This window comes from Agelaius tricolor, unplaced genomic scaffold (genome assembly GCF_023055355.1).
Source record: "Agelaius tricolor isolate 1412-34295 unplaced genomic scaffold, bAgeTri1.0.p SCAF_20, whole genome shotgun sequence".
Lineage (NCBI taxonomy): Eukaryota > Metazoa > Chordata > Aves > Passeriformes > Icteridae > Agelaius > Agelaius tricolor.
In genome coordinates, this window is record NW_027269280.1 from 4,332,818 (window position 1) to 4,357,504 (window position 24,687).

Sequence of the window (24,687 nt, forward strand, 5' to 3'; positions counted from 1 at the left end):
ATAAGTCAATAACTTTTCCTACAAAAAGAACGAGAGCAGATACAGCTTTCAGAACCTTGAATGCATTTAAAGCAAGAGAGTAATGGCCCGGTTTTAATCCCTGAGAAATCTTTCTCGTTCTGAGGGCCAGGCATTGCCAGGGCAGAGTGACATTTTGGGCAAAGAATTACAGCATGCATTTGTCAGGATGAGAGATGGAGACACTCCGTGCTCCAAATTGCCAGTGCCGGTCAAAAATAATGATATTAAATTAAAGGGATATCGTTATCTGAAAGAGCACAGAATCAGAGAGGAGAATCAATGAATGGTTGGAGTTGGGAGGGACATTAAAGCTCATCCTGTTCCACCCTCTGCCATGGGTAGGGACATCTTCAACCATCCCAGGTTGCTCCAAGCCCCATCCAACCTGGCCCTGAGCATTTCCAGGGATGGGACAGCCACAGCTTCTCTGGGCAACCTCTGCCAGGGCCTCACATCCCTCACAAGGACGAATTTCTTCCTCACATTTAATCTTAACCTACTCTCTGTCAGGTTGAAGCCATTCCCCTTGTCCTGTCACCACAATCCAGCGTTATTCCTGTTTTGGGAGCATGGAAAACTTCGGGTGGGCTCGCCAGTGCCTCAGGGGAGGGACTCACCCGCCACCACCCCAGACGTGCTGATGCATTATTTATTTGTGCTAAAGCAGAAGGACTTTTAAAAATCTCTCTCCTCCAGCTTCCTCCCTGCAATTCAATCCCTCTGGAAGTGGCAGCGGGGCCGGTCTCACTTTGCAGAGCTCATTCATTAGCAGATTAAGGCTCTCCTTGTGTTCCCAACATCGCTGGGGGAAATTTATGTTCCGGCAAAGTATTCACGGGTTCCCTGAATCACAAAAGTGTTTCTTCAAAAAAAAAAAGAAAAAAAAAAAAAAAGGAGAAAAAGGATGGAAATGGGGAGGTCAGAACTGCTTAATAGTATCTCCTTGAAGGCAGTGCCAAAACACCCACCTTTTGAAGTTTGCTATTCCGGGACGGATCTCTTCCCTGGCAAAGACGCCGTCACCCTTTCAAGTCCCTGTGAGTGACTTCAGGTGGCTAAAACATTTTCTGAGAAGAATGAAGGTTCCTTTTTATGTCTTTTATATTTTTTTTTCCCCTCCGAATAAAGAGCAATCTTTCTTCCTGCCTTCCTAATAGCTTTGATTAAATTATCTCTGAAAAATCTAAGTGCTGTTCGCAAATCTGTAATGGTTTTATTCTTATCGCCGGCCTCTATTGCAACACGGGGAAGCAGATAAATAAGCTGCAGAGAAGGTATAAAACTGCACCAGAACCTGCCAGAGAGATGAGCTAAAAATGTTTGAACTGAAACAAATGAGCAGTATGAATAGCCCTGCTCTGAGAGGGAATTTATTCAATATAATGTATTTTCACAGGGAGGATAATACGTGTTATAATTGCATAGAGGAGTCGCTCTCCTGAAAGCAGATCTAGCTATTATTTTAATTTCCCAACCTTCAGCATTTGCTGGATCAGGAGTGGTGACTGGAGCAGCTTCATGTTTTTGGAAAATGGGCCCTGGGTGTCAGCTCTCCCCTTGCCACCCCTGATTATGGATGTCTGGAAAGCTGCTGGTGCTTTCCCCTATGAAGGAGGTGGAGAGGCCCCAAGAATAAGCCAGATCCAGTCAAAACTCCTCAAAACTCTGTAGAGAAGTCAGATCTCCCCAAAAGTGGCCAAACCTCAGTGCTGAGAGGCAGGAGACAGGGAGGAGGGATGGAGGGAGGGGATGGAGGGAGGTAAAGGGCCCTAGAGGCTCACACTGGGCTGCTGATGGAGCTGCCCATGCCCGTGTGGGACCATTATGGACAAGAGTGAACGGGCTGCCCCCTTCCCACAGACCCTCATACACGTGAAGTGCCACAAAGAACCTGGGTCAAAGATTTTGAGGAAGCAATAATGGATTCCAGGACTTGTGCTAAGGGGGCAGCCTCAGCCGCAGCAGTGCCTGCTCAGACCTCACAGTGCACAGGGCTCAGGGGTGTCTGTGGCCATGGCCATTGGGGTCCCCAGGTGAGACCAGGGGTCTCACTGATAGCACCAGACAATTAATTAAAGAGAAAGAAAAGATAACTCAACAGGAAAATAATTCAATAGGACACTTTAAAAAAAAACAAATGATATCTAATGACACGCAGAGTCAAAGAGAACATGTTTGTTTTTTCCCATTCACTAAACAATCTTTCTACTGGAGGCTTCAGTCATCTTGTATGGCAAACGAAGCCCTGAGGTTCAAAATCTGCTAACTCAAAGTTTGTATCTGAAGCACAGATAAACACAGTGTCTCCAAGGCTGGCTCTCATCCCCCGTTAACTCCGGACTTGTCACCTCGCTGTCCCCACGTGCTCCCCCGCGGCAAACCCCTCCCGCCAGCAGGACCACAACTCCCATGATGCCTCACGGCGCCCCTCAGCCCCGCGGCGCGGCGGCGGCGCGCGGGGCACGCCGGGAAGCGCAGTCCCGCCGTTCGGATTTTCCCGCTCGAGAAGCCGATGGGAGGGGGGAGGAAGGCGCCGCACGTCCGGCGGGGACGCCCCGCCCCCTTTTCTCCCCCTCCCTCCCTCCCCGCAGGACGCGGCGCCGTGGCCATGGCAACGCGCCGGGGGCGGGGCCGAGCCGCGTGCGGCCGCCGGGCCCCGCGCGGGGCGCTCAGAGCCGCCGCAGCCGCGCGCCGGGCGGGAGCCGCGAGCGCCGGGGCCGCCCCGCCAGCGCCCCCCGCCCCGCCCCGCCCCGCCGCGACCCCCGCCCGCCGCCGCCGCCGCCGCCGCCATGGAGCGCTGAGCCGCCGCCGCCGCCGCTGCTGCTGCCCCCCGCGACACCCACCCCCCACACCCCGCCCCGCCCCGCCGGGCACCGACCGCCGCCGCCGCCGCCGCACAAAGGAACCGGGGGCAGCCGCGGTGTGATGCCCCGCGGGGTCGCCGCGCCGCCCCAGCTCAGCCGCGCCGGGTGGATTTGGGGTTAATTTATTTTTAAATTTTTTTCTCCCCGGATATTTTTGCTGTTGCTGTCCACCCCCCGTCCCCCCCCCCGCTCCTTTCCCCGCGGTGCTCCCCGCCGTCCCCCCCCGGGGCCGAGCGCCGGGACCCGCACGCTGGCCGCGCACGGGGCGGGGCGGGCCGCCGGCGGGGCGCGGGGCCGGGCGGGCGCCGCCGCTGCTGCTGCGCGGCCCGGGGGGGGCGGCCCGGCGCGCCCCGCAACGCAGCGCCCGCAGCCGGCCCGGATCCAGCTCTGACGGTAACGGGGGTCCGGGCACCGGGGAGGTCGGGGGGGTTACCGGGCGGGGGCGCGGGGAGCGGGGGGCTCCGCCGGCTCCCGGAGCGCAGCGGAGGCGGTGCCGCCGCAGCGCGGTGCCCGGTGGTGCCCGCGGAGCCGTCGCCGCCGGGGCCCGGTTCGCCCGTCGCTACCGGAGAGGAACGGGAAGAACTTTTGGGTTTTTTTGAGTTTTTTTTTTTTTTTTAATCCGATTTTTGATTTTTTTAAAATGGCTTTTTGGGTCGCCTGACTCTTGAGTGGAAATAAAATATCCACGGGTGCCTCCAGGAGGAAAGCTGAGACACTTCCAGCGGGAGCCGACCGGGAGCTGCCACCTTTGCTGCGACCCTTTTCTGCCCCTTTCCGCCTGGGGGAAAAAAAAAAAAAAAAAAAAAAAGGTTTTTTCTCCTCCGTCCCGGGCAGGAAAGCGCCCGATCCCACCGCGACACCGGAGCGGGTGGTGGCAGAGCAGGACCCCGCCATGGACCCCGCGCCTGGTGTGGATCCCGCCGGTCACAAAGGAGAGGGAAGAAGGACCCACCCAGCGATGGTTTATTTAACACCCGTCTCCCTGGCTGCCTCCGCCGGGTCAGGAGGCTCTGCCGGGGAAAATCCCCTCTGGGAAAAGCTCCGCTGCTGAGGCAGCATCCCTGTGGCGTCTTCTGGACCATCGGCGCTGGGAATACGATTCACCGGGGACGAGGCATCGTGGTCCCCGAGATCTCCTGGGCAGCACGGCTGGGCATCCACCGGGGCGGCCGCCGGCTCCAGCCGGGGACGAGCGAGCTGTGCCGCCTCTCCGGCTCGGTCCCCGGCAGAAATGAGGCGCTGCCGGTGCCAGCAGCTCAGCCCCAGCGTCCCAATCCAGCTCCGGGGAGAGCCGTCACATCGTGGAGATTTAATGGCTGGAGAGGCAGGGCCTGGACCCAGCGAGCCGGCGGCACGGCACGGCTCGGCACGGCACAGCTCACTGCAACCGGGGCTCGGCTCCGGCCCTGCGGGGTATTTCCGAGGAGAGGCACTGGCAAAGTTTTCCAGCCGTGCTTGGTGTTTGCCGAGGGATGAATTCATTGGCGTTGGGCAGTGGTGGTCTGCCCGGCTCTGCTTGTCGGGATCTCCCTAGGGAGGTTTTTGATACGTATTTATATGTGTGTTTATATATATTTTATATATATTTTTAATGTGCACCCTCCTGCTCGGGATGCTCTGGCTGCAGGCAGCTTGTCCGGGTGGGTGAGGAGCTTTCATGGAGGATGGAGTGACCGTGGGGCTCTGCAGGCATGGGGACAGAGCCACGCGGCCCCTCTCTCCACAAGGACCGTCCAGCATCTTTCTGGGGATAATTTAGTGGGATTTGGCACTTTGGGACTTTGCTGGTGGTGTCTCATCCCTTCTCAAGGCCCTGTGGTGGGCTTTGACTGCTCGCTGTGTCTCTGGTCAGTGGCCACACACGTGGCCATCGCTCTGGTGGGACCCAAAGCTCTCACACCCAGGCTGTGGTGCTGGGGCTGAGGTGGGAAACGTCCCTGGCCGAGGGCACCCGGCATCCTGCGAGGGATTTTTCTTGTGAATGATCCATAAAACTTTGAGGAGTGGATTGGCGGTGCCGGGAGCCGCGGTGTGAGCCGGGTGCGGTCGGGTCGAAGCCGTGGTGGAAGGAGAGGGAAGCTCTCATTGCCGTGTGCTTCCCTTGTGTGGGGAGCAGGGGAAGGGAAAGCCATTCCCTGGGAGCACGGCTTGTTTTCCCAGCCTCAGGAGCAGCTTTCCTGCTGCTTTGAGGGTCGGTACCGGTAGGGCACGTTCTGGATGCTGTGAGCTGGGCCCTGTTTCAGCCAAGCGTGTCGTTAAAAATTGCAATATCTCGGTGTGAATATTTCCCCTCAGGCTGGAGCAGGGAAGCCCATGGAAGGAGGACATGAGTGGCTGCTGCCAGGCTGCTGAGGCCACATCACCTCAGCTTTTAAGCCCCTCTGGTTCTCTGTTTTATTTGAGCCTAAAATTCATCCATCCCTGAGCGGGCTGTGGATCAGTCCCTTCCCTCCTGGGGCTGGTTTTTAATTGCGTGCTGCTGCCCTGTCAGGAGAAGGGCTCTGGCAGTGGGACCGAGGGTCTCCCGGTGCTATGACCCCACGGGGGTGATGTCCCCGAGCCGGGTGTCCCATCCCCGAGCTGTCCCCGAGCTGTCCCCGCCGTGCGTGCGGCATTAGCGCCGGCCGCTCGCATCCCTGCCAGGCGCCGGAGTTAATTTTTGCCTGGAGCGGGTTTCCTGCGTGGCCTCAACTTGTGTGGGAAAAAAAAAACCTGCGGTGGAGCCGGGCAGCCCCTGCTCCTTCTCCGGCGTGATCCTGCGGCACAGGGAGCGCGGTGGGCTCGGGAATGTGCGCTGGGAGCCAGCCCGCCCCAGCCCCCTCCGGCGCTCGGGTACCACGGGCAGGGATGCGGGGTGCTGAGCGTGGAGGGTGATGGCAGAAGGACAGCGGGATGCGTGTCCCTGGGGAAGGGAAGGTCCTTTGCTGGTGGTGTCTCATGCTGGGATGCAGGGAGTGTGTGTGTGTGACCCCCCCAGGGCTGGGGATGCTGCAGCTGGCGGGGTGGGCCGGGGGCTGCACCTGCCGGGACCCCTCTCCCGGCCCCTGCCGGCATCTGTGCCGCCGCATGTCCGTCTGCAGCAGGCGCATGCATGCAAAAATAAGACATTTCTTCTTTCTCTTCTGCCTGCGCATTCCTCAAAAAGCTAATATTCATGAAAGGTAATTCAATCAAACCACGATGCCTATCAGCTAATGCAGCAAAGCTGGCGCAGGGGTGAGAATGGGAGCCAGGAACACAAAAGCCCTGTTTTATTACCTCCTGCTTGCCTGAGAATTGCTTTTCTCCCTCGAGTGAGCCGGCTAAAGCTGGCTTTATTATGTTAACCTATTTGCGTGTCAAGAGCTATTGTGCCTCTCTTTATCTGTGTTTGTATTTGCTCGATGCAGGGAATAAAAGGACGAGGCGAAAATGGATGGCTGGTCAGTGCTCCGCACTCTGGGGGCACTGATTGGTTGCTAAGTGATTTGCATCCCCGGTAATCGCTTTTATCTCGGAAGGATGTCGTGTATAATTATAAGCCTACTGACATCTTTTGAAATCTGCCTAATGGGTGTTTTTAATTTACATGGGAAGCAGGGGCTATTTGTGTTGCTCTGATTACAGGTTGGGCGAGTATATGGGTTAAAACACAGATATTTCCATAGATGCCGGGCACCGGCAGGGATGAGGCTGGGATTTTTGGCAAGTCCCTGCTCGCCTAGGGATGGGTGGAAGAGCACAGGTCGCCCGTGTGTGAGTTTGGGGTTTAATCCCTCAGCCCAGTGCGCAGACTGTTGTGGTGATGCTCCGGGGGCTGGTCCTGCAGCCATCCCATCGTGAATTACAACACGAGGTGGGCTCCTGGCTGCTGCCAGAACCAGCTGGACCCCCAGGACCCCCCTCTGCAGCCTGGGGTGAGGCATGGGGGGGCTGTGCCACCGAGTCCCCACTCCTGCCATCTGTGCCGGCGTGGGGCTGATGGGGGTGGCACGAGGGGACAGCCTGAGATTCTTGTTCAGCCCCCCCATGCAGGGAGTACCTGTGGAAATGGTGTCTGGGGGTACCTGTGGCACCACCGAAGCCCCAGCTGGGTTCATATGGGATGAGCTCACGCAGCCATGGCAAATGAAGCTCCCGAGCACCTGTGCCAGCCCTGGGCACCTGCATCCAGCAGGATCCCAGCAGGGTGGCTCGCTGGAGATCAACAGGGTCCAGGGTGATCTCCCCGTGTTAGGGGCATTGGCAGGGCTGTGGGTGCCTGTCCTGGGCAGAGAGCAGGGTGTGGGTGCTCTGAGATTGTCCCATCTGTGCCTGGGTGCAGAGGAGCCACGTGTGGGAAACATCCTGGCAGGAATGCCAGGCCAGCTGTGCCAGTGGCGCGCTCAATTTTGTGTTTTTACCCGTGCTATTGGAAAAGCAGAGCTCTGAGGTGCTGGCAGGGGGGACATGAGGGGTCTTGGTGTCCCCCCAGGGCTCTGTGCCCTGGCACTGGGTCACCTCAAACACGCAGAGGTCCCGAACTGAGGTTGGTGCTTGTGACAGGGGCTGGGGCTCTGCTGGGTAAGAGTGTGGGGCAGGATTTGGGGCAGGTGACCACGGGGACAGCTCCAGCCAGCTGCCTCCTTCCTCCTCCTCCAGGAAAGGCCAGGGCTGAGCCGCAGGCACATTGCAGCTCCCTCAGGCCGTGCACAAGGTGACCCCATCCATTTGCAGGGCTGAGGTGGCGCCGGAGCACACGGTGCCGCTGCTCTGAGCAGGACGGGGCGCAGGGAACACGGGGCATGGGAAAAGTTGATAGAGGAGAGCGAGTGTTGGACCCCACACCTTGGAGCTTAGGGTGCTGGGTCCCCCTGCCCAGGCAGCCCCATCCCACCCCATCCCATCCCAGCCTGTCCTGCTGGCGAGCGAGCGGCGCGGGCGCCGCTATTTATGGCTGGCTGTAAACAAACTCCCAATGAAAGAAAGTTAATGACCTGAGACTGACAGGAGCCTGCTGGGAGTTTTTATAGCCCCTGGGACTCCTTTTGCTAAAGAGAGAATACATCAGCGTTTTAACCCAAAACGGCGAGAGCCGCGCGCGGCGGGGGCGGGGGGACAGCCCCAGCCTGGGGAGGCGTTTCAGAGGGGCTGGTGCTGGGTGAGGAGGGGGCTTTGGTAGGGGGACCTTGGCTCTGTGTCCCTGCACGGGACTGGGATGCACAGCCCCCTTTTTGAGGAGGCACGTCCCAGCGTCGGGGGCTCTCCAAGGCTTTGCCATCTGCCTCTTGTAGGTCATCTCTCTGCTGCGCTCCAGGCAAGAGCAGGGGCTGGCTTAGCGTGGCTGGTAACCACACACTAATAAAGCCTTAATACCCTGCAGCGGGGAGATTTCACTGTCAGAGATAAATATTCATATTGCTTTCCAATTCAGCCTTGGCTGCACGACAAGGGCGCCGTGGGGGGAGACGGGAAGGCTGCGGTGTGGGGCGCTCCGAGCCCCGCTGGCTGCCCTGCCTGCTCCTGCCTGCCTGGCGTGTTTAATACCGTGCCCTGGCTAATTGTGGGGTGTGAATATCATGGCCAGGGCTCTCAGGGGACAGGGTGGTGAGCGTGGCACAGGGCGCCCCTCTCGCCGTGCTCCCCGCCTCCTCCTTCGCCGTCGCCTCGCGCACGCAGCCTCCATCTGCACGCGACGCTTGATTTACCGAGGAGAGCTGGCAGTTAAACCTGACAAATTGAAGGCAGTTTTAAGTGGTTCAGGTTAATTAATAGTCAGGGAAGTATCAATTTTTTTTTTAAGGGATGCTCTTGGCTCGCGGGGAGAGCTGGAGTTTGACTTTGCCTTTGGAAAGTAGCACCATCTGTACGGGTGGGTGCCCACGGGCAGGGGGATGGAGGGAGGCAGGATGCTGAGCTTGGTGCCACTGCTCCAGCTCCTGTCCCACAGCCTCACGTTGCTGCTGGTATTTCTGACCCCAGCTTGCTGGTGCTGAGGGACAGGGAAGAACAGGGCTGTCCTGTGTGGCCCAAGCTCCACTGCTCATCTCAGTGTCCTTTGTGGCTCTGCTTGTCCTCTCTCCTGGGGCCTGTGCCATGGCTGCAGTGCCAGAGGGTGCAGCTGTGCCAGTAACCAGAGAGATTGATCCATAGCCACGTGTAGTGGCACAGCTGGGTGGCTGCAGTGTCCCTGCTCCTGTGGGGCGCCCCGAGGGTGAGCAGCAGCTTTAACAGGTTCATGGGGGTCCATCCTGGGCTGGGACTGGGAGCTGACGTGGATGAACTGGGAGCAGCATCCTCTCCCCTCTGTTTCTGCACACATGACCCCTGTGTTCACATCTGCCCACATCTGCCAAGCCTGGGAATGCTGAAGGGGGGACAGATTTTAAAAGCATCCCAGTGAAAGAAGGTTGAGGTCTCCCGTGAGGAGAGGTGGCCAGGCTTTGAGTGTGTGTGGGAAAGTGTCCATGGCACAGGGACCTGAGCAGTGCCTGTGATTGTCACGGGATGCCACAGGCGTGAGCAGCTCTGGGATCTGGCTCAGGGCTGTGTCCCAGAGCAGCACAAACCCTTCCTCAGGCCATGTGCTCTGTCTTTCCCAGCACAGAGCAGGATGCAGGTGGAAGTGGTGGGTTTCCAGCAGCCCTAATTCTTGGGAATATGAGAGATTAAGGTTAGTGACCATTTTTTAACTCAATAAAGGGGAAGACAAGCTGGAGTCTGCAGTCCAGAGATATAATTAGTTCGCAGCAGTGGTGCTTTCTTGATTTAGCTTCAGAGAGCAGAACAAGACAAGGATGTTATACCCAATTAGCAATAACATACAGCCCGAGCCTCGCTAGGTGAGATAACAAGCCATTTTTATAGCTCTTCTTTACGGACTGATTTTTTTTTTTTTTTTGGAAAAGACGAGGGGGGAAAGAAGAAAGGGACCGAGTCTCGATTCCTTTTCATCAGGGAACAATTATTAGCGGGCTCAGAGAGCCCAAAGCTGAGTGATCTGTTGGCCAGTGCAGATGATAAAACAAATCAAACAGCTCAGAGCCGGGCTGAGGCCATCCCTCCATCCAGCTGGGGGAGGCTGAGCAGGTGACAGCAAGGACACGGCCAAGGGCCACCCACACACCATGGATGTGCTGCTGCGAGGCTTTGTGGCACATGGCCCGGCCCGGCGCAGGTGGGGTGGCCGTGGGTGCTGCTGGCTGTGTCCCAGGGTGGGTGACCCCAGCCGTGTCCCCTGCACAGCGCCGGTCACATCAGATGGCAGCCGTCTGCCAGCACCACGGTCCCTTTGTATTGCAGATCGATGGCCATCGATTTTTCCTCCCGTGTAAACCCGGCCCGGTCGGGTTTTTGTGCACGTCTGGCTCTGTGTCTGTCGTGGTCAGAGCAGCCGGTGCTGGTCTCCGATCCCACCCAGCTCCCGCTCGCCTCTGCAGCAGGGAAACTCAAGGACATCCGGAGAAACAGCCTTGTAAAGAGTGGGGAAAACTCGGGATTCATTAATCAGCCGCTAATGACGGGCTCTGCTGTTCGGTGGGGTATTTCAGCCTCTCCTGGTTCCCCAGGGCAGCAGCCCCAGACCCTCCTGTGCCACCTGCTGGGGATGGGGCTGTGGTAGCTGGTTTGGGGCACCTGTGGGAGCAGGGTGTCCCCCTCAGCCTTGGGACACTCCCGCTGCACAGGGGGCTCAGGGTGGGACACATCCTCCCTCCTGCGTTTGCCACCCCTCCGATGGGGCAGAGCCTGGGGATGGATGGAGCCGGAGGCTGCTGTGCCCTCCGTGTCCTTCCTGTCCCCTCCTTGTCCTTCCTGTCCCCTTGTCCGAGTTTTACAGCCTGACAGGCAGTGATGTGGCTGCATGGGACCACTTGAGCACATCCCACCGCCCCCCAGCCCACCCGCGGCAGCTGGGCTGGGGGCATCCCCGCTTGTCCCCACCGGGAGCCGCTCCTCTCCGGGGCTATTAACACCCCGCGATGATCATCAGCTCTCGTCGTAATCATTAAGACTATTAGAAAGAAATGTTGGCTCGCAGCTCGTGTCAGACTTTCCGTTCTGCTTTGCAAACGCGCACAATTAATGCCAATCAGGCGGGGGAGGCAGCCAGCTCCGATCCCGGCTGCTGCTCCCAATCCCGGCTGTCAGCTCTCCCCATCCCGCCTGGTACATTTTCATACAATTGCTATAAACATCTGAGGGAAACTCCGTGTTCTTCGGCAGCGCTGAGTATTGTTCTCTGTTCCTTTTAATTACTCGGCATTCAGCGGCTCATCCGGCCTCCCGATCGGTGGGGGAAAGTAGGGATTTGTAAAACAAATAGAGAAATCTGGAGAGATGCCTTATTTTCCCATTCAGTGGCTGCCTTAGGTTGTCTATGGCTAAATAAGAAAAACCTGTTTAGTTTTTCTTTGTCTTTTTTCTTCCTCCCCCTCTCGAGTTGCTGTCTCCCCCACGGGGACACAGCCTGGTCCCTCTCCCCAGGGAACCCCAAAAGCAGGGTGAGCTTGGGAGAAGGGGGAAAAAGAGCTGGAATTACTTGGCCGGATGGTGGTATAATCCTTGTTACAAAAGTACACATCAATTATAAGAATTCCTACAGTAATCTTGGAAATCTATCTTTTCTGCTGAACCAGCTCATTAAAGAGCACCATTCATTTCCATCTCTCCGGGTGAGAAGGGTTTAAATCTCCAGAGCTTTGTGTTACCAAATAGACTGAGGGTGATGGACTCACGTTAAATATTAAAAGGAAGAAGTTGATTTTTTATTTTTTCCCCCTTTTTTCCCCCCCAGACCGGCAGTGCAGACAAAGTGGAACATAAGGAGGGGAGGGTGAGGGGTCCCTGCTGTGAGAAGCCTCCCCAGCTGTTGGTGGGCGACACAGGGCTGTGCTCAATGGGTGCCTTTGAGTACCCCCCACTCCTCCCTTGGCCTGGGGACCCCTCCAGCTCTGGGGGAGGAGGGAGGGAGGCGGGGAGGTTTCCCCAGGCCACCCTGGCAAGCCCCCGAGCCTGCGCCGGAGCCGGCCGTGGCACAGGCAGGGCTTTTGTGCGCCGGGGGGCAGTGGGTGGCTGCGGGCTGAGGGACGGGCACAGAGCCCCTTTGTGTGCAGCTGTGAGCAGAGCAGGATGTGGGATAGGGCCCAGCCGTGGGGATGGGGAGCTGGTAGCCAGGGATGAGGAGAGGTGGCCATGGATGCGGAGGAGGAGCGGGGATGGAGAGCAGCGGCCGGCCGGGGTCGAGGGCGGCGCGGGGCGATGTGTGCGCTGCGCCGGGGCTCTGTGCAAACATGTTAATTTGTTTTCTTTCTTGCCTCGCCTTTCAGGGTAATTGGTTGCATTTGAAGCCTTTGTGAAAGCCTTTGATTATAGTAATTTCAGCAGCGCGATCTACCCTGGATTCCTTCGTCAGATTCTTTCACAGCTCCGGCTCTTGGGGCTGTAATTACGGAGTGGAGTGCGCCCGGCTGCCGAGTGTGGGGCAGCTGGATGGGGCACCATGGCCATGGGAGCACAGGGATGTCACTGCAGGGGACAATCAAACCCCTGGGATGAGGCAGGAGTGAGCCAAGATGGGACAGGAGCTGTGATGGGAAGCTTTGCTCTCTGCACTGCTGAGTTTGCTTGGTCTCAGCTGGAGCTGTGGATGCTGCCAGTGCCCATGGTGTGGTTGCCCGTGCTGGAGCTGGCTCCTGGCTTGTTGGAGTCCAGAATGCTTTTAGTTGCTGCTGCATGGAGCCACTTGGCTTTTCTGCTGGTTGATCCCAGGTCTGTGCTGGGGCTGGGACTAAAGCCCGTGAGCATCCCAAGATCCATGAGGGACAGCTCCCCAGTCTGTGTACAGGAGGAAGGCATGGCACGACTGTGTCACATCGGTGAGGTTTTGCTCTGAGGAGCTGGTGCCACATCCAAGGGGCCAAGTCTGTACATGTCTGGCAAGACCTGGCAGATCCTGCCCGCCCGCTGTGCGCTGGCCCTGCCGGGACCTCGCTGCGCACAGCCGGGGCCGAGCCCTGCCAAAAACACCGACGGCACCCGAGCGGGGCCCTGACCTTTGCTAACAGGGCTGCTCCCCCCCTTGCTCCTGGCATTTTGTTCCCAGTCCCACGTAATGACCTTCTCGGCAGCGCCGTGCCAGCGTCTGCCACTTCCAATTACCCACGGCTGCTCGGCGCCTGCCGCAGCACGCGGGGCTCCTTCCTCCCCGGCAGGATGGCAGCAGGGCGGGGGGATGCTGCACTCTGATCCCCCACCCTCCTGGCTAGGGGAGCCTCAGGAGCCCCCCAAAAGCACCCAGGGCTCTGGGGTCCTGCCCCGGGGTGCTGGAGGCGCTTGGCTTTCCAGAATCATTATTAACCTGTTCGAGAGCTGTTCCCGCTCGCAGCGAAAATAGATCTTTAATCTCTGCCCAAAATAGCTCATTTGATGAGAGGCCTCCTTAAAGCTGACACATAAATTTAACCAGGCCGCCCAAGCCCTGCACAGGGACGTCTGCAAATGCTCAACAGCACTTGAATTGTTGGGTTTTTTTAAATTCCATCGTTGCGGACGCATCTGATACCCTATTTCTTCCTTAGGGTCTTTGGAAGTGCTCAGGAGGTGATTTGCGGTGCCCTGTCCCAGTTCCTTTCACCCTGCTTGTGAGCAAAAGGTTATTTTGGGGTATTTTTTCGTGTTGACTCTCTTGAACAGTCCAAGGGGTTTCTCCTTGGAGCTGCCACAAGAGCAGAAACCTCATTTCTGGATGGGATGGGAGAGACATGAGATGCTGCTGTAGGATGCCAGCAGTGAGGGTCCACTCTGTCCCTGGCACTGTGCCATGGCTGGTGGGCTCTGTGCCATCCTGCTGTCACAGCAGCCCAAAAAAGTGGGAAATGAGGATGCTCAGGGTGTCACAGCTCTGCTCAGTGCTGGGTCCAGGGCTCTCCCCAGCACCTTCCCAGCATTTCCACAGAGCATGGGCTGGGAGAAGCCACTTGGCTGCTCTGGGTCTCCTCCCCAGCCCTCCACAGTCCCCACATCCCAGTGAACCCCTGAGCAGCAAAATAATCACTTCCAGCATCATTATCCATCGCAAACCCCAGCTTCCAATTTTAATCAGAGGAGCTGGTGTTGCTTTAAGATCTGCGGGTTTTAAAGATCACAAGAGGGGTTAGAGAAAATTACCCTTGACTCTTACATGCTAATGTAATCTCTAACCAGATCTGCAGCACTGCAGCTAAAATTGCTTTTTAGATTAACATTTAATTATTAACAGGGCCCCCTGAAAGCCCCGGGGCTGGAGCACACGGAGGGGAGCGGATTAGCCGGGCGGGATGAGGGAAGGTTGGGCCAGGGAAGGTCATGGGGTGACCTTTGGTGACAAACTTTGGGTTTTATTTTACCTGATGCTCCCCGTGGTCCACTGTGGGGTGACCTTTTTGTGCTCACCCCTTGTAGGGCTGAGCTGTGGTGTCGCTGCATCCCCTCCTCCCTAAATCTGGATGGGAGATGGGTACGGCAGTGCCAGGCAGCAGCACCAGCCAAAATCCTGCTCACCCTGCCATGGGGTGGGCATCAACTGTGTGCACAGGGGAATCCTTCCTCCTCTGGCACCTCCTCACCCTCACCATGGGATGGGAAATCTCATCATGTGGGACCAGTGGTGGTGGCAGTGGCAGGGGGTGGTGTCAGGGAGCTCCGATGTCCCCGGGGCTGTGAGGTGGTTGGATTCTCCTCCATCTGTGTAAGGACGAGGGACGGGGATGTTCCCAGTTGTACCCTGCACACCAGGGGCCAGTGAGGGCTTTTGCTTTGTTTCTCTGGTTGCTGCCAGCCTTAACCTTGCCCCGTGCTGTCCATGTGTCTGTCTGGCACTGTCAGGAGCCTCCTGTGCCTCTCCCAGCCGGGGTCACCCCTGACCTCCTGTCCTTGTGCCAAACCCAGTGCTGGCTTTTGATAGCCACGGGGTCATGGCCATGATGTGGCTCCACCAGCTTTGCAGCATCCCTGGTCCTGCCCCCCTTTCCTCTCCTAACCCCAAAAGCTCCCTTTTGATAGGATTGCACCCCAGTAACACCCGGGGAAGGATCTGGATGTATTCCACCACAGCCTGGATGGTGACCAAGACCTTGTCCCTCACCGTCCCTGCCCTGCCACAGCTCAGCAGCCGCACAGACCCACTTCGGGCTGAGACTTTAAAAGTTCCTTTTTTCTTTTCTCCCCCCCTCCCGTCACATTTTCTTTTATCTAAATCCTCGCCTGCAAAAGCCTCTATCGACAGCTGCGCTGGCCTTATCTCGCGGGAGGGACCTTCGCAGGGCTCTCGGAGGAGATAAGCCCGACTTATCAGCTGCTGATGTCAGAGGAGGTGCCAAACCCTCCCATCACTGGGGCTTTAGACATAGAGGGTGGTGTTTTTTATTAAAGTCACAAAGACCTTGGGCTTATAAATAGTGTGATGTCGAGATGGATTAGCTGGGTGTGGGGCAGGATGGAGTGGTGGGAGAGGCGCAGGATGGAGCTGTGGCTCTCCCATCCCTGGAAATGTTCAAGGCCAGGTTGGACAGGGCTTGGAGCAACCTGGGCTAGTGGAAGACATCCCTGTGCATGGCAAGGAGTGGGACAGAATGGGCTTTAATGTCCCTTCCAATCCAAAACATTTGGTGATTCTATGATGCCGGAGTTGTGGGGTGTGGGGTTGGGGCACCTGGAGGACCTTGCTCCAGATGTCCCCAAGATGACCCCACTGTTGGTGGGACTCACCCTGTGCCCCAGTGCTGGGTGATGGCGTGTCCACGTGCACAGCCCGGGCAGAGGCCGCGCAGACTCGGGGCGTTCCAGCAAAACTGCTGAGTGTTGCCTTCCCTGCCACGAAAGAGCCAGAGCAGCTTGAACTAAATCGGATCCTGCTGATTGGAATTAGTTCAAATGCAGATGGAGCTAACTAAGCCGGCGCTAAGCGTTGGACAGCCCAGCGCCCAATTCCCATCAGCTGATTCAGGGGCTTTTCGGAGCGGCATTAGCGAAATGCCACCGTGGCACAGATGCCCATTGTGCCAGGCACCCACCCGCTCGCCCACGGGCCTTCTGGGGCTTGGGGCTCCCTGCAGGGTGCTGGGATGGACAGATGGACGCTGTTCTGGGGTTGTGGCACCAGAACCTTGCCTGGGAAGGTGGGGTGAGGCACAGCGTAGCTGTCGGAAAAATCATCTGGGCTGCGAGACGCCGGGAGCAGGGTCTGAATTAATCGGGTGCCTTTATTCAGTTTGGCGTGTGGCTCTCCTGCCTGCTGCTGGTGATGATCTGAGCCCAGGGTCGGGATGGCTCCAGGAGGGAGCTGGGCTGTGCATGGCAGGGCACAGAGAGCAGTGGTGGGGATGCCCTTTGCCAGCGTAGGGCTCTGCTGGGCCCTCAGCTCCTGTGACACGCTGCATTCACACCCGCTCTGTGCCCACACATGGGTTTGGTGACCCCCTGGGTGCTTTCTGAGCCCCGTGTGCCCCAAGGACCAGCAGGGAACTGATCCAGGAGCCGCCCACGCCGCCCGTGTCTGCCAGGGACACGGGTCAGTGTCCCCATGAGGAGCTGCCTGGGCACAGGGAGAGGGTGACGTCCGCCACTAATCGGCCAGATGGTGACACCCGGCAGGACGCCAGCCCTGAGGTCACCGCAGAGCTCGGGCTCAGGTACAGCAGGAGCTGGTGCCACCATCCATCTCCTGCACGGCCGTGGGTGCTTTGATCCAGGGCCACCCTTTGGGGACAGGGATGAGGTCAGGGTGGCAGGTCCCATCATGGAAAATCCGGGTGCTGGGCACATTCCTAGGGAGCCGAGGCGCCGGGAGTGGGGCTGCGTAATGAACCCCGAGTCCCGGCGGGGAGAGGAGAACTCCTGGCAGTCAAGTGCGTTCAGGCTCTGAATAAGAAGCACTTCATTCTCCTTTCAAATTGTATAATTTCTGCCTGATTGTAATGGCATATTTTAAAATTACCAGAAATCGAAGCCAGAAAATGGATACGGCTGCTTTTACTGCGAGCTGCGTTAACAAAGGATATGTAATGCATGAAATAAAAACACCTCCCTGCCCCCCTCCTTTTTTTTTTTTTAAGACAGTAATAGGAGAAAATTGGTTTTGAAACTGAATAAAAGTCCCTTTCAGAGGAAATCATTTCTTTCAGGGTACCTTTGCTGAAAGTAAAATAGTGAATAATGAAAGGTGGTTACATGATTGTCTTTCATTTAGAGAGCGCGAGGACAGATGGAATCTGGGAGAAATGCACGATTGGAATAATTGCATGGTAACAAGGCGCTTGTTGTGAAATTAGTATCTTAAGAAAGTAGTGAAAAAGGCTTTTACTCATGAATACTTCATTATTAGGAGAAAACAGCACAATTTGGGTTCTCCAGACACCTGCTCGGTATTAGATGACTTCCTCCCCTCCTCCTCCTCCTCTTCCTCCTCCTCCTCCTCCTCCTCTTCCTCACACCTTTTCCCGACGAGTCTCTCCTTGTCCCTGGTTTGCTGGGGGAGTCAGGGTGAGACCCTGAGCCTGATGGGTCCAGCTGAGGCATGGACACCCTGCATGGATCCCATCCTGTGGATTATCCCAGAGCCTGGCACCCCCTGCCTGGTGGAGGGCACAGGGCAGGAGCGAGCAGCACAGGTCCCATGGTGGCTGCAAAGGTGTTTTAAAGGGTGACATTTAAACCAGCAGAGCTTGGAGAGCCCCGGGCACAGCTTAGGGAGCATCAATCCATGCTTTGTTTCCTGGTGCTGATGGTCACGGGCTCTGCCAGAGGCCACCACGTGCCTGAGGCCACCACCTCACTCCCCTGCACTGGGACACGTGGGGAACATCCTGGATGGCTGCAGGAGGGCACGATTCCCCCACGAGGGAGAAGATGGAGTGATGGACCCAGCAGTGACACCCATCTATGACGTCCACTTGTGACCCCCAGCCAGCCATGAACGTTCAGCCAGAGAGCAGCAGCACAGGAGCCAAAACGCTGGCGGATGGGCACCACGCCTGCTTTTCTGCTGCTCCTGCCCACGTCTCCCTGCCCTCTCCGAGTGGGAATATCGCTCCCTGCGCCAGCTGGAGCAGTGGGAGGGTGTCAGCAGCAACTGGTTATACCTCAGGGCCCCGGCGGCTGGGGACGGATGTACAATGAGCAGCACCGTGGTGACGACGGCTTTGGCCTGACCCCTCCAGCTTTTGTCACACAGATTTTGATGCCAGCTGGGAGCTGGCGACAGATCCCAGGACCCCGAGTGGGGATGTTAGCGCTGTCTTTCCCCAGCCTTGGCCGGGGTCACTCCGTGCCAGGAGGCACCGGCTGGCACGCCTGGCACCGCTGCGACGCCCCGGCTCCGCCACATTCCCGTTGGGAAGGGCAGGAAGCTCCGCAGGAAGCACAAATCACCCGCTGAGACCTTCATATTTATTTTATATACATCCCTATTCACTTCAGGCTTTCAGAGTTGGTTGTTTATCTCCAGAGGAGCGACGGCACCGAGTGCTGGGGAGCTCCACGGGGCTGGTGGCAGGGGGTGGTGGCAGGGGGTGGCAGGTCCCTGGCTCACCGTGTGTCTCCTCTCTTGCAGGGTGTGGGGCGGCAACGCCCGCAGGGAAGCCCAGACCATGCTGGCCTGCCTGCAGAGGACCCAGAACCCCCCAGCCCAGCACCTCCCCTGCCCCAACAAGGCGCTGGAGCCACGCAAGTGTAAGTGCCCCGGGGGCGGGCGCCCGCTTTGATGCTGTTTCCCTTATTGAAAAAGACATTTATTTAACCGATAATTAAAAAGAGCAGGAGAAGCGGGGAGGAGAGGGGGAGGAAGGAGCCAAGATAAGCAAATTAAATTGGGTTCTGTGGTTGATAAGTCCAACTTCAGCAAATGTTGCAGGGCTGCCTGGGAAGCGTGGTGGCAGCAGAGGATGGTGCAGCCGGCCCCCCAAACCTCCCCGGCCCTTCCCCCCCTAATTACTTTCCCCGTTTGTGCTGCAGCTCGCCTTCCCCAGGAGCTGGCCTTTCAGATAAGCTGTAAACTAGTTACATTAAAATGGGATCCAAAAGGTCACTCCAGCAAAGCACCTGTCTCTCCCAGCCTTTGTCTCTCAATCCAAACCGTGATTAAATGTATATTTAATGAGCCTGCTTTAGGCAGGCGTGTTTGACCTCCCCGGCTGGGAAAGACGCATTAAGATTCTCAAGTGATGAATGTGTGTTTTAAAGAGGGGAGTGGATATTTTTCTGCTGGTCTCAGTTGGATTTTTAAACATTGCTGGCTGAAGACAAATCAGCTGCTAAAGCTCTGCTTGTTAGGCTGTGACAGCCCCCGGGTGTTTGTTTAATGAGCTGGATTTTCCTGTAGATGTTTTTTTTTCCTCCTCTACCTGGGCACTCTGAGCAGCCAGGTGAGCTGGGCATGGGGTTTGGGCAAGCTGGGCATGGATTTTGGACGATGCTCAGCCTCTCTGGGGACCCCCAGCATTGTTTCAGCATTGCACTGCCAGCCAGGAGGGTTATTTATCCCTGGAAGTTCTTTTATCCCTGAAACTTGTCATTTTCATGGCCATGGATAGGGCTTGGAGAAGAAGGTGTGCCTGCTCATGTCAGTAGGGGAAGTGGGTGATCTTTAAGGTCACTTCCAACACAAACCATTCTGGATTCCATGATTTTTTGTGTGAAGCTCCCCAATGGCCAGCACAGAGAGTGGGACACCCAGACCAGAGGTGGGGTTTTGGGCACCCAGGTGTCACAGTGCAGCTTGCACTGCACTGGAGCATGCAATGTCTCCCAGGTCTCCTCCTTATTGGCGTCTGGAAGGAAAAAGGATGCTGCTCTTGTAAAATTATTCGTAATCCATCACGCCTGAGCATCACAGCAGCACAGGGCTGGTAAGAGGTGTCCAGCTCCTGGAGCACCTCGTTGCCATGGAATAGTGAGCTCAGCCATGCCCACATGGTCTGAGACACATGGGCAAAATGAGCCTGACAGGGTTTTCTGGAGACTGGAGGTGTTCAGCATGGAGAATCTCTGTGTGAGCTCCTTGTGCTCCTGAGGTCAGGATACACCTGCTGGTCCCCACAGCATTCCCAACAGAGCTAAGAACCAGCTCAGCTCATGGAACAAAGCCCAGAGGCACCTTCCTGCTGGGGGGGGTGGTGCTTTCTAGCATTTCCCTCCCTGCCATAGGTGCTGAAAGAAGGAGGTTTGGGAAGCAGGAGCTCTTATGTTGTGTCACATACGGTGCCATGGGTGCGACACCACATGTGTGGAGCATCTCTCACTGGGTGTGAGAGATGCTTCTGGATACAGCTGCTTGTGTCCTGGAAGGGTCCCAGCCCCAGGATCCCAATGGTCCTGGAGTTTTGCCAGTGGGACGAGGGCAGAGGTTTGAGCCCTGGCAGCGTGGGTTACCCTGGAGACAGTTTTTGACTGGTCTCACCCCATCCCTCAGGCAGGACCGTGCTCACCTGAGATCTCCAAGAGATTTGTGTCCCCTGGAATGGGTGGCAGCAGCCAAGCTCCTGCCCAGACCCCCACGCTGCACTCACCATGGGCTGCCACCAGCCAGGTCACCTTAATCAAAGTTTAGCTGCCCGTATGTTTCCGCTCATTACGGGCAAATCCGGCACGTCTCGCTCCTCTCTGCCTCCTGCCAGCGCAAATTAAATTGCAGGTGACATCCAGGGCCACGCATCTGGCTTGGAATACAATTTCCCCTTCCTTATTTATGGCACCTGTGGGAAGCAGGGTGGAGGAGCTGGGAGCAGGCACGGGGCTGCCACCGGAGCGCCCGCCGGGGAATCGGCACGGAGAGCGCGCTCTTCAAACCAGGCGCAATTTAGAAGTGCCTCTGATTACTTAATTTGCTCCTGAGTATCTCAGTAATTATCTTTATGGGTCTTATTTCTGTCCTCTGGCATTGTTTCTGTCGATATTAAATGAGTCTGGCTCTCGGCACATTGGCCGTCTGGCCCGGCACCACTGTGAAATCCTATTATCCTGCCCGCGCCGCTGATTAATTTTGGTATTAATTTCACGTAAAAGGTGAGCTGACTCATTTTCCTGCCCACGCAGGGAGCTGCTGGTGCCTTCACCCCTCGGTTCTGCCCCTGGCCTTTCCTGCTGATTGTTGTCCCCCCCATCTCTGTGCCTCCCACATCGGTGTGGCTGCATCCCAGCAGGCCCGGAGCATCCCACAAAATCCATCCTGACAGAGCTGGAGGTGACTTTGCTGCTGTTGCCAGCGGTGTTCCCAAGGCTGTTCCATAGGAACCAGCTTGGCATGCCTTGAGGAGGATGCAGGAAGGTGCCAGAGCCCTTCCAGCCCCAATCTATGCCTCCCTCCTCCAGCAGAGGAGCAGGAGCCTGCAGAGCAGCAGCATCCTCAGGAAAATATCACGTCCAATTAACTCCAGCAGCCTGGTCCCTTTTGATTTTATCCTGGGCGCGTTACAGGAATCCTGAGCTTTATTTAAATTATAAATCAAATGCCCCTCTCAGCTTGGCCAAACTCTTTGGTTGCTCCCACTCTCTCAGCAGGCACGGAGCAGTGGATGGTGTTTAATGGAATGTTATATTCCATGTGCCCTCCTCCAGCCAGCCTGGGGCTGGGAGTGTGGCAGGGAGCAGGATGTGTGTCCCCCAAAAGGGGCTGGGAGCCGTGGGGAGTTCACAGAGGGGAGCATCCTGAGCATCCTCTGTGGCCTACAAGAAAGATGGAGAGGGGTTATTTACAATACTGTGGAATGGCAGGATGAGTGGGAAGGGCCTCACACTGCCAGAGGGAAGGGATAGATGGATTTTAGGAAAAAGTTCTTCCTTGTGAGGGAGGCGAGGCCCTGGCACAGATTGCCCAGAGAAGCTGTGGCTGCCCCATCCCTGGAAATGTCCCAAGCCAGGCTGGACAGGGCTTGGAGCAACCTGGGATAGTGGAAGGTGTCCCTGCCCATGGCAGGGGTGGCACTGGATGGGCTTTAAGGTCCCTGCAACCCAAACCAGCCTGGGGATTCTTTCACCATTCGCATCCTCCATGCCAGGGGTCCCATGGGAGCTGTCACCTCGGCCCCATGGGGACAGTGTGATAAATGGCTCTTTGGGGGTGGCACAAACCCTCCCGGGGGCCATCTGGGTATTTAAACACTAACGAGGAGATGGCCCTAATGAGAGGTGATGGCCAGGGCTCCCTGCCAGGGACTCAGCCCAGGGTCACCCACAGCTCTCCCTGCACCTGTGGGGACTCTCATCAGTGTTAAACCAGTTAATTGCACACAGGATGAGGCCCCATTTAATGGCCTCTCGTTACCCAATTCTGCTTGTTCCAAGGGCATTTTCATTAGAGTGGCTGCAGCGAGGCTTTGCTTTTGTACACACCCATAAAATATCATTTTAATTTCATGAGGGGTTACACATGAGTGAAGTAAGATTAATTCTTTCATTTTCAGTTTCTGGAAGGGATCGGTTAATGATGGTTCTGTGTATTTATATACGTGCCATAAAAAGGAGTTCAATTAAGTGCTGGGCCCAAAATGTGCTGTTGACTTGCACTTTCCCTGCCAGGAATTGCTGCAAAAACACTTTTCCATTGGTCATGTGTGGAGGGTGAGCTGGGGCTGCTCAGTGCCCATCTCCTGCCAGGTCAGAGCCCTGGATTTGGGGTGGCTTTGGCTGGTAATGGTGCAGTGCACGAGGAGGTTTGTGTCCAAACTTCCCAGGATTGTGATGGTTCATTGGCCACAGAGCAGGCTGCTGGGCACTGGCAGACCCCAGGATGGGGCACCCTGCTTTGGGGGTGCCCACCCTGCTCCCTTGGCAGATACAGAACTCGTATCTTAAATTAATTAAAATACAAATTGGCTGTGGATGAGTGAGCAGAGGGGCTGGGGGCAGCTGGGATGAGCTGCAGGGCCAACAGAAGTGGTGGGGTCCCCTCCTGATGGCATCAGGGCTGCTGAGAGGCGGCACTGGGATGGCATTGGGGTGGCAGTTGTGCTGGGGTGCCCTCAGGGCTGTGCTTGGGCAGCCTTGGGTGACATACAGGTGACATTAGGGCAGTATTGTGACAGCATCATGGTGGTGCTGAGGTGGCACTTGAGTATCATGAGGGTGGCATCAGGACAGCATTAGGATCCACTGGGGCAGCATCAGGATGGCTTTGGGGTGACAGTGGGACAGCACCACGCTGGCTTTGGGGTGACAGTGGGAGAGCATTGGGATGGCTTTGAGGTGACAGTGGGGCAGCATCAGGATGGCTTTGGGGTGACAGTGGGACAGCATTGGGATGGATTTGGGGTGACAGTGGGACAGCACCATGCTGGCTTTGGGGTGACAGTGGGGCAGCATCAGGATGGATTTGGGTGACAGTGGGAGAGCATCAGGATGGCTTTGGGGTGACACTGGGCTGACAGTGGGACAGCATTGGGATGGCTTTGAGGTGACAGTGGGGCAGCACCATGCTGGCTTTGGGGTGACAGTGGGGCAGCTCCACGCTGGCTGTGGGGTGGCACCGGGGCATCCTCGCAGCGGGGCACGGTGGCTGTGGTGGCTGTGGTGGCACAGAGCACGGTGCCTGTGCAGGGCTGATACCTCGTGGAGGAGACAAATGGGAAGTGACACGTGTGTGTGTAGACGGGTATTTGTGGTGACGCTTTGACTGCAGATAATAAAGTGCTCGCCCCGAGGTGATCCAATTCAGCAGCCGCCTCGGCAGAGCCGCGCGCGACGAGGGGGAGAAGAAAGGGGAGGAAGAAAGGCCCGTCTGAAATGACATGTCAGCCTAAAAAGGGAACGTGTTAACGGATGAATATCTGGGGACGGCGAGCCCGGCGCTTCCCTTTGTGCTTTGTCATGAATTTTGTTGTCTTTGCAGATTCCGGCGCTGCCGCCGCCACGCGGGGTTTGCCACCTACGGTTATTCAGATGGATTCCTCCCGCTGTTATTGCTGGAGTTGGGTTAATTAAAGCCCCCAGAGCTGGGGTTTGTCTCGGCTCCTGGCACGGGGGATGCTCCACACCAGGCCCAGGGGGTCCTGCAGTGGGGGCTGTGCTGTGGGGACACAAGTTTTGGGGACAGCACAGGGTGGTGCTGGTGTCCTGGGGACACTGTCACCACTCTGTGCCACCCATCCTGGGGACACTGTCACCATAGAAACCGCTACTCATGCAGGGTGGGAGGGCTGGGGGATGTGGCAGCCGCCCAACCCTCCCGGAGTGAGGGGCACAGTGCCCACAGCCCCCCCCAAAAACCCCATGCCCACCCATTGGGCACCCGAGTCTGGGCAGGGCAGCATCCCCCAGCCACCCCCCAGCTCCATCTGGGACGCCCTGGAATGTGTCCTGCCCTTGGCTGGGGTCACTGGCTCCGTGTGCCAGCTGTGCCAGCTCTGCCCTCCAGGGCAGCCAGATCCTGCCAGGCAGCTTTGCTGCTTGGGGCACAGACCCAAAACTTGAAGGACTGTCTTGATTTGTTAAATGTAGCAGCTTTTGTTTGTTTTCTTGCAAGTGTTTTCCAAATATTGAGGTTTCTTCCAAGTGTTTTGCAAATATTTAGGGTTTAGCTTTTACAAAATCTGTTCCCAGTGCAGCAGGCAGAGAAAAAGGGGATTTTTGATGCTTTTTGAAGCTTTGAAGGCATTGGGATTGCCTTGCTGCGAGGGGAACAGGGATCCTGGTCCCAAAGCTGGGGACGAGCTCTCTGCTCTCACAGAATTTAATTCATTTGGAGGCTGCAGCACTGTTATTTTTTAATAAGAGCCATTGGCAGGGCTGCTCAGGTCCCCAGTGTGCTCCTGCCTCCTCCCGGCATCGCTCCCCTTCCCACCCCTCCTGCCCCTGTGCCAATTAAAAATCCTGCCTA

The 24,687-nt window shown here is 56.9% G+C and overlaps 1 protein-coding gene across 3 annotated transcripts in view; it reads left to right on the forward strand.

Moving 5' to 3' along the window:
* The first annotated feature begins 2,766 nt into the window (after nucleotides 1-2,766).
* The window catches only part of FAM222A (family with sequence similarity 222 member A), a 28,730-nt gene continuing 6,809 nt past the window's right edge, over nucleotides 2,767-24,687 (forward strand). The window contains exons 1-2 of one of the 3 annotated variants that reach the window (XM_071445233.1): nucleotides 2,767-3,001; nucleotides 18,430-18,548. In XM_071445233.1, coding sequence (XP_071301334.1) covers nucleotides 18,467-18,548 — 82 coding nt within the window. In that variant the 5' untranslated portion in view covers nucleotides 2,767-3,001; nucleotides 18,430-18,466. Of the gene's footprint in view, nucleotides 3,279-18,123; nucleotides 18,549-24,687 lie in introns of those variants that run through there. The other 2 variants (XM_071445232.1, XM_071445234.1) reach the window with 2 other exon arrangements.